Below are 8826 nucleotides of genomic sequence, written 5' to 3'. Positions count from 1 at the left end.
GCGGGAACATCAGCGGGTCCGCCGCCACCTGGGGCGGGCCGAGGGCAGCTCCAGCCTCTCCAAGCGGCTGCTGGCGGCTGCCCTCCCCTGCCCCCGGCCCCTCTGACCCCAGCGCCACTGGCCACGGCCACTCCTAACTGCGCCACTGACTCTGCGGCGGGGGGGGGGGTCCTCAACGCTGCCCCACTTCCCCCCAGACTGGGGTGCGAGATCGACGGCAACTGGGAAGAGTGTTGAAATGGACATCCAGCAACGCTAAAACAAAGTGGAGAAAAAGAACAGGATGGGATGAGAGAGAAGACGACTCCACAGGTGACGTGAGGCCAGCAGCACCCTGGCCCGGCGGGCTCCTCGGCTGGCTGGCTGGCAGCCCCCCACCCCCCCCGATGCTCAGCTGCTCTGGCGCCCTTCCTGGCCGCCCAGGGAGGGGAGATCCCTCGGCAAGACAGGCTCCGAAGGAGTTGTGGCTGGGTGGGTGGGTGGGTGGGTGAGTGGGGGTCCTGGAGGCTTACACAAGGGGAAGGGACCCCAGCGGGAGGCTCTGTCCCTGCCCTGCCCGCCCTCCACCTGGCCTGAGCAGAAGCGGGGGGGGGGCTTACCTTTGTGGGTGAGTCCAGCGGAGGAGAGGTTGCCCGCAGGACTCCTCTCCAGGGGATCCGAGACTTGCTGGTGTCGGAAAGGCAGCTCAGGAGCTCTGCCAGGGACAAGAGGGCTTCTTTGGCGGGGCTAGGAATCACGGTCTGAGAGAAAGAGCAGAGGTCATTCTCAAGGCAACCTGCCCCCCGCCCCCCCCCCCGCACTCCGAGGGGGAGAAGAGGCTCCTCGGAAGCCAGAGTTGGGAAAGAGTCAGAAGGCCACCCTGGGCCAGGGGCAGAGACCCAGAAGTGGCCCTGGCGGTGGCCGGCGGGGCGTCTGGGAGAAGCGGCCCCTACCCCCAGGAGGGGGCCCTGTGTGCTGCAGCAGGGGGGGCTGGGGGCCAGAGCTCCCCCCCCCCGGCAGCCGAGAGGGCCAGCCGGGGCCAGGGCACTTCCCAGACACATGGAAAGGGACAGACAGGCAGCCATGCAGAGAGCCCGGCCAGCCGAGCAGCCTCCCGCAGGGCCAGGCTCCCCCGGGAGGAGCAGAGCGCAGTGGGGCGCGGGAGGGCGGAAAGGCAGGCTGGCGGTGGGTGGAGGCAGCAGCGGAGAAAAGGCAAAGAGGAGCCTGGCGGAGAGAGGAGCAGCAGCGGCAGCAGCAGCAGGCAGGCAGGCCGGCCGGCCAGAGGCACTTACAGTCCGCGGTCCGGGTCCCCGTGCTGGAGGGAGGCCAACCAAGGGGCAGCCGGGAGAAGCAGCTCTCCTGGGTCATCCTCTGGAGGGCCAGTGGGAAGAGGGGGCAGGCGCTGCTGTCGGAGGGTGGTGGCGGCGGCGGTGGGGGTCTCTGGAGTACAAGCAAGGCTGGTGGCCGGCTCTTCCTTCCCTGGTGCAGGCTTGGCACAGGGGGCGTCTCCTCCTCTGGGGGAAGGGTGGAGTTGGCAAGGCTCATGGGGAAAGGCCTGGGCTGGGCTGGGCTGCAGGCGGGAGCCCCCCAGGGTGCAGCGGGCATCGGCAGGGCCTGGGGAGTCTTCCACGCTGCAGACGGAGTGGCACCAACAGAAAGAAGCGGAGGAACGGAGGGGCCCTGGGCGCCATCTCTCTTCTCTCTCAATATACAAATGCTGCCAGAACAATCATTATATATTAATATATATATATATATGTATGTATATATATATTAGTCTAGTCTTTTTGGTTAAACTTTAGGCACTGCTTTGGAAGAATAATGGGTTTTAAACATTAAAAAATAACAGCAATAATAATAATAATGATGAAGATGATGATAGGATTAGCCAGTCGCTTGACCACATGCAGAGCAGGATAAATGCAAAAGTTCTCCTGGGCCAATGGAGGCAGGAGGGGGCGTTACGCCATGGACAGCTGTGACCCCGGCAGGTCCAGGAGCTTCCCGTTCAGGGGGGACGAGGCAGGGCGGAGGGTGGCTGCATCTGAGGAGCTGCTGCTGCCGCCGCTGGTACCGGAGGCATATCGGCGCCCATAACTTGATGAGCTGTAGGAGGAGGAGGAGAAGGACATGGAGAAGCCGGATCCGGTGGCATCAAAACTCCCTCGCCTGGAGCCCGACCGGGAGCCAGTCCGTGAGCCCGAGCGAGAGCCCGAGGCGGAGCCTGAGCCGCTGACGTTGTAGGGGCTGTAGTAGCCCTTGCTGGACTGGGAGGAGGCCTCCAGCAGGCGCAGGCCGGTGCCCTCCTCGGTCATGCTCCTCTCCATGGCGTCCTTGTAGGAGATCTTCAGCTTGGTCTTGGGGCAGGTCAAGTACTTGGAGTAGGTGCCGACGTCCCGCAGCTTCTGAGCTGCCCGGGCATCGATGGTGCCCTTCTGCAGAGCGTCATCGAGGGAGACCCGGCCAGCCACGTCTGGCTCGATGAGCCCGCCCGTCAGATACTGCACTTCCAGGAACCGCTGGCCAGCTTCATAGTACAGCCAGCCCTTCTTTAAGGCTTGGGCAGCAGACATCTTGGTCTTGGTTCTTGGGTCCTCAAAGCCATAGAAAGCCTTCTGAGCAAGGTTGATCCTGTCCACCATGATCTTGTCAACCAGGCCCTTGTTGACAGCATCCGCCACAGAGAACTTCTCCCCGGTGCTGGGGTCAATGATCCCACCAGTGCAGGCCTGAGCCTCCAGCAGTCTCTGGCCAGTGATATTGTCCACCAGATTGCGGTGCATGGCTTCCGTGATGGATACTTTCTCTAGGGTCTCTGTGTCTAGGATGCCAGCAACTGGACCAGTCTCTTCAGTGGGGTCACTCCAAGACGTCAGCTGAGCCCTTGTGTGGGCTGGGCTTACAGGATAGGAAGAAGAGGAGCCTACGGAGGAAGATCTGGAGCGGAATCCACTCATATTGCCAGACAGCATGTCTGCAAACTCCGTAATGGACAAAGTGCCTGCGCGATATTGGTCCAGGGCGGACTGGTCTATCAAGCCCTTCGCGATGGCATCGTCAATGTCGTACTGCCGCCCTGACCTCCGGTCAATGATCATGGACTTGACGACTCCATCGGAAGAGGAAATGGTGATCTCTTCCCACTCACATTCCTGCTCAGAGAGCTCCAGATAGGTCTGGTGGTCAATGAGGCCTTTGCGGTAGGCTTCATACACAGACATCTCCTTCCCAGTCTCCGGATCAACGATCACGACCCTGCGCTTGCGGACGGAGGACTTGGAGGAAGTCTTCCTCTCTCGCTTCTTCTCCTTCAAGGGCAACAGGCAGAGCCCCGTCTCTGGGTCAGTGATGCACCTCTCCATCAGCTGCAAGTAGGTCAGGTTCTCCTCTGTGTTTGGGTCAAAGAACCCCTTGGTGTCATCACTGGGATCCAGGAGGATTTCATTCATTTCCTCATCAAACAGGCCTCTCTTATACGCTACCTCCACGGGCAGACGATGGCTCTCCTCTGGATCAATTATGCCTCCTGTGGCAATCTGAGCTTCCAGCAAGCGGATCCCGTGGTCTTTCAGGATCAGCCCTTTCTTCATGGCTTGGAAGAGGGAGATCAGCTTGCCCGAGTAAGGGTCCTTGTAGCCCGTCACCGCCCGCTCTGCTGAAAGCAGCTTGTCCTTGAATTCGGGGCCCACAATGCCCATGCGTACAGCTTCCTCCACAGTCAACTTGAGGCCTTTGATGGGGTCGATGACGTACCCTGTGGCTGCCTGGGCCTCCAACAGCTCGAAGGCTGTGCCAGGGCGGATGATTCCTTTCTTCATGGCCTGGTACACAGAGAGCCTTTCCTTGGAAGAGTCCACATACACGCCAGCAATGCAGCTGGTGCCCTCCAGGAATTTCTGCAAGTTTTTAGAGACTTCTTCCACAGAGGTTAAGCCTTCCTGGAGGCGCTGGGCAGTAGCTTCATCCATGACCTTGGACCGCACCAGTTCCTCAACGCTGATCTGCTTCCTCAGGCCCCTGAAGGTCAACTTCCGCGTGTCGCAGAGCGGCAGCAGGAGGCAGCCCGTGTTCTCGTCCTTCCTGCACCGCTTTAAGATCTGGGCATAGCTGAGCTTCTCATCTGTGGAGGGGTCCACGTAGCTGCGGACCTCGCTGGGCTCAGACAGCTGCTCGTGCGTCTCCCGATTGAAGTAGCCACGCTGATAGGCAATTTCTAAGGGCAAGTGGAAGCCCAGGTATGGATCTATGATGCCTCCTGTGGCCAGCTGTGCATCTAGCAATCGGAGGGCTTCTTCCGAAGGGATGAGATCCTTCTTCATGGCTTGGAAAAGAGAGATTTTCTGCTCACTGTAAGGGTCACGGTAACCAGTCACAGCTCTCTCGGCAGACAGGAGTCGGTCGTGCATCTCTGGGCCCACCACACCTTTCCTGACAGCTTCATCTACAGTTAGCATGTCATTCTTGACGGGGTCAACAATGAAGCCAGTGGCTGCCTGGGCTTCCAGCAAGGGTCGAGCCACCTCAGGACTGACCAGCCCTTTTTTCATGGCCTGGTAGATGCTGAGCTTCTGTTTGTTGGACGGGATGTAGATGCCAGACACACAGCCACTGCCATAGAGGTATTTCCAGATGGTCTCCATCTCTAGAATCTCACGGATGGTCTTGGAACCCTGCTTTAGGGCTTTGTATATCTCGAGGGAGATGATCTTGGCCTCGTAGAGATCTTCAGCAGTGATGCGACGTCGGACATAGTCATAGGAGGTGAGGTCTTGTTGCCGGATGATCTCTGTCTTCTCTATGATCTCGATGATGATGATAATCATGCGTTCCTTCGTCACCTGGCCAGAGCGGAACTCCTCCATCAGGCGCTTGCGCTGCTCTTCCGGGATGATGTCCGAGTGCATGATGTCCCACAGAGACATGGAGGAACCAGCCAGGTCTCCCACTGGGATGTCCACTTGGGTCTCCTCAAACACCTTCTTGGTCTCCGCCTCTGTGTACACCTGGGTGGTCTCCACTACCGTGGGTCTCTCAGGCTGCTTTAGGGGCAGGAGGTAGAGGCCCGTCTCGGGATCTTCAATGCATCTCTCCTTCAGCTGCAGATAGGTGAGGTTCTCCTTGGTATTGGGATCAAAGAAGCCCTTGGTGTCGTCTGTGGGGTCTGAGAGGGTTTGGTTCATGGCTTCGTCAAAGTAGCCCCGCCTGTAGGCCACCTCCACAGGGAGGCGGTGACTGTGGACGGGGTCGATGATGCCCCCGGTGGCCATCTGGGCCTCCAGCAGGCGGATGGCGTGTTCCCTCAGGATAAGCCCCTTCTTCATAGCCTCAAAAAGGGAAATGGTGTTCCCCGAGTAAGGGTCTCTGTACCCAGTGACGGCCTTCTCGGCCGAAAGCAGCTTTTCATGCAGCTCGGGCCCCACAACGCCAGCCTTCACTGCCTCGTGAACGTACAGCTTCTGGTTCCTCACGGGGTCCACCATGAAGCCGGTGGCCGCCTGGGCCTCCAGGAGGACGGTTGCTGTGCTGGGCAAGAGCAGGTTCCTCCTCATGGCCTCGTAGATGTTCAGCTTCTCCTTGGTTTCTTCCACGTAGACCCCACTGATGCAGTCACTCCCCTGCAAGTATCTTCTCACGGCCTCCGTCTCAGAGAAGTCTTTCACGGACTTCTTTCCTTCCTTCAGCTGCCCGTACTGGGCTTTGCTAAGGATCTTGGCGTCCAGCAGCTCACGGGCAGGCACAGGGCCCCGCAAGCCACTGAAGGTCAGCTTCTCTTGCTGTTTGGCCTCTGTCTCTTCTACGATCGTGATGATTATCTTGATGAGCCGCTCGATGGTGACCTTGCCCGATTTGTACTGCCGAATCAGCTCTCTCCTCTGTTCTTCGGTGAAATATTCCGAGTGAATCAGCTCCCAGATGGTCACTGTCTTGCCTTTGAAGCTGCCTGATGGGATTTCTACGACAGCCTTGCCAAAGGTCTCCTTGGCCTGGCTGTCGGAGAAGACCTCCTCCTGCTGAAGCCGTATGGCCTGGTCCGAGAGGGGCAGCAGGGAGAGGCCCGTCTGCTTATCTGCCTGGCACTTCCTCTGCAGCTGAGCATAGGTGAGGCTTTCTTGGGTGTTGGGGTCATAGTACAGTCTGGCATCGTCAGCGGGGGCAGAGAGGGCCTTATTCATATCCTCACTGAAGAAGCCCAGCTTACAGGCCACATCGAGGGGGAGACGGTGGCTGTTCACAGGATCAATGATGCCCCCAGTGGCAAGCTGAGCGTCCAATAGACGGACCCCAGCGTTCTTAGGGATGAGGCCTTTTTCCAGGGCTTGGAAGAGAGAGACCACCTGCCCCGTGTAGGGGTCCTTGTAGCCAGTCACAGCCTTCTCTGCAGACAGCAGCTTCTCATGCAGCTCGGGCCCAACCATGCCTGCTCTCACGGCTTCATCTACAGGAAGCTGCTCATTCCTCACGGGGTCAATGATGTATCCAGTTCCAGCCTGGGCCTCCAGCAGCATCAGGGCAACTTCCGGCTTCAGGAGGTTTTTCTTCAAGGCATCATTGACCAAGAGCTTCTGGCCAGTTGACTCTACCAAGATGCCCGCAATGGCGCCGGAGCCCTTGAGGTACCTCCTAATGGCATCCATGTTGGCGACCTCCTTCACAGACTTCTTCCCCTGGTGCAGCTGGTTGTAAAGATCCTTGTCGATGATCTTGCTCTCCAGTAACTTAGCAGCTGGCACAGGAGCCCGGAGCCCCTCAAAGCAGAGCTGGCTCTTCTTCTCGCTCTCCTCCACCACGGTGATGATGACCTTGATGATCTTCTCCACAGTGATCTTCCCAGTCTTGTATTGGCGCAGAAGGTCCCGCCTCTGCTCCTCCGTGAAATACTCAGAGTTAATGATTTCCCAGATGGTCACAGTCTTCCCCTTAAATTTGCCAAAGGGAGCAGACACTGTGGCTTTCTGGAAGATGTCCCTGGCCTCTTGGTCTGTGTAGGCCAGCTCTCTGCCTTTGGCCGCCTTGTCCGTTAGTGGCAGGAAGGAGAGTCCCGTCTCTGGGTCAGTCACACATCTCTCCATCAGCTGCAGGTACGTCAGGTTCTCCTGGGTGTTGGGATCAAAGAAGCCCTTGGTGTCATCAGAAGGATCGGAGAGGATCCGTTGCATCTCCTTGTCGAAGTAGCCTCGCTTGTATGCCGTTTCCACAGGCAGGCGGTGGCTGTTGATGGGATCAATGAGGCCCCCTGTGGCAAGCTGGGCCTCCAGGAGACGGATGCCGTGGTCTTGAACAATGAGATCTTTGGTCATGGCTTGGAAGAGGGAAATCTTTTCCCCAGTATAGGGGTCTTTATAGCCAGTCACGGCCCTCTCCGCAGACAGCAATTTGTTGTGCAGCTCGGGCCCAACAACTCCCTCTTTCACCGCCTCACTGACGGAGAGCCTCTTGTTCCTCACGGGATCGATGAGGAAGCCGGAGGCCGCCTGGGCCTCCAGCAGGATGAGAGCCGTGCCTGGGCTCAGCAGCTGCTGCTTCATGGCCTGGTAGAGGCTCATCTTCTCGTTGGTGGGCTTGACCAGGAGGCCAGCGATGCTGCTGGTGCCCCGCAAGTACCTCTGGAGGTCGTCCCTCTGCGACAGCTCCTGCACGGTCACCGCCCCTGTGGTCAGCTTCTCCAAGGAGTCTCTGCTCAAGATGCCAGCCTCTGCCAGCTTCTTGGCGGACACTTTCTGCCGGATGCCCTCAAACACCAACTCCGGCTCACCGTTCTGAGCCAGGCCATCGACCGCGTCTCGGCCATTGGGCACCGCTTTCGCCTGAGGCACCTGGACAGAAGGAACCGCCGCCTCTTGAGGAAGGTCGTCAGTCTGGATCATGATCTCCCGGGTCTGAGCAAGGGCGGCCCTCTGCTCCTCTTGCAGCCGTGTGAGCCTCTCCCGGAGCTTCTGGTTCTCCTCCGCAAGGAGCTTCTCCTGCAGCTGCCGCTGCTTTTCCAGCTGCTGCAGCTCCTCCTGCTTCTGGCGGACGTTCTCCTCCGCCTCCGCCTGCTTCTTCTGGGCATTCTCCAGGCCGGCCTTCAGCTGCTGCTTCTCCGTCTCCAGCTGCCTCTGCTGGCGCTCCTGCTCGGCCTTCAGGCTCTGGGCTTTGTGAACCTCGTCCTTGAAGAGCTTCTCCAGCTTGGCCTTCTCCTCCTCAATGAATCGCTCCTTCTGCAGGAGGGTGTCCTTTTCCGACAGGAAGGTCTGCTGCAGCATCTGCGTCTCCTGGCGCAACTGTTCCTTCTGAGCAGTCTGCATCTGTGTCAGGAAGAGAAAGGGTTAGGGCCAGTCAGTTGATGCAGAACACGGGAGGGAAGGAGGCAGGCTGGGTGGGGGGGAGCGGCCAAGCCCCGGCAGGTTAAGAGCCAGCACTTCCGGCGGTGGGGAGGGGGGCGTGAGGGGGTCATGGGGGCCTCCCGTTCCCAGCCCCCCTGAGAACTGTCAGGCTGGCTGGTGTAGGCATTTCTTTCTGCCCTTCCCTGTAGCAGGAGTTCCCAACAGGGGGTGCTACTGTGGCCCCCCCCGGGGGACTCGAAGGGCTCCCAGGGGATACTCAAGAGCCCTCCTGCCTCAACCCCCCCCCCGCTGCAGCCGCACAATTTGTTCCCCATCGGAGGATTGCCAGTGTGACTCAGATGCAGCGCCAGTGAAGTGTCTGCTGCAGAAGGGGGCTGAAGACACCCCATTCCCCCCCCCACCCCCACCCCAGCTCCTGACGGGCCGGCTATGTGCTGAAGCTTTCTTCTCAGCATGACTAACAGGCTTCAGAAAATTAGCACTGAAATTCAGAGCTCCCACTGAAATGAGGAGGACAAGTAAA

The 8826-nt window shown here is 59.1% G+C and overlaps 1 protein-coding gene across 28 annotated transcripts in view; it reads right to left on the bottom strand.

The window, feature by feature from the left end:
- Positions 1-599: 599 nt before the first annotated feature.
- Positions 600-8826, bottom strand: part of PLEC (plectin) — a 128025-nt gene continuing 119798 nt past the window's right edge. For all 28 annotated transcript variants that reach the window (XM_053245047.1, XM_053245049.1, XM_053245050.1 and 25 more), the window contains 2 exons: positions 1272-8264; positions 600-740 (listed from right to left, as the gene is read on the bottom strand). In XM_053245047.1, the coding sequence (XP_053101022.1) occupies positions 1941-8264 (6324 nt within the window). In that variant the 3' untranslated portion in view covers positions 600-740; positions 1272-1940. The remainder of the gene's footprint in view (positions 741-1271; positions 8265-8826) is intronic.

The sequence above is a fragment of the Hemicordylus capensis genome, chromosome 4 (genome assembly GCF_027244095.1).
Source record: "Hemicordylus capensis ecotype Gifberg chromosome 4, rHemCap1.1.pri, whole genome shotgun sequence".
NCBI lineage: Eukaryota > Metazoa > Chordata > Lepidosauria > Squamata > Cordylidae > Hemicordylus > Hemicordylus capensis.
The sequence above is the reverse complement of the archived record's forward strand: the minus strand, read 5'-3'. Positions and strand labels throughout refer to the sequence as shown.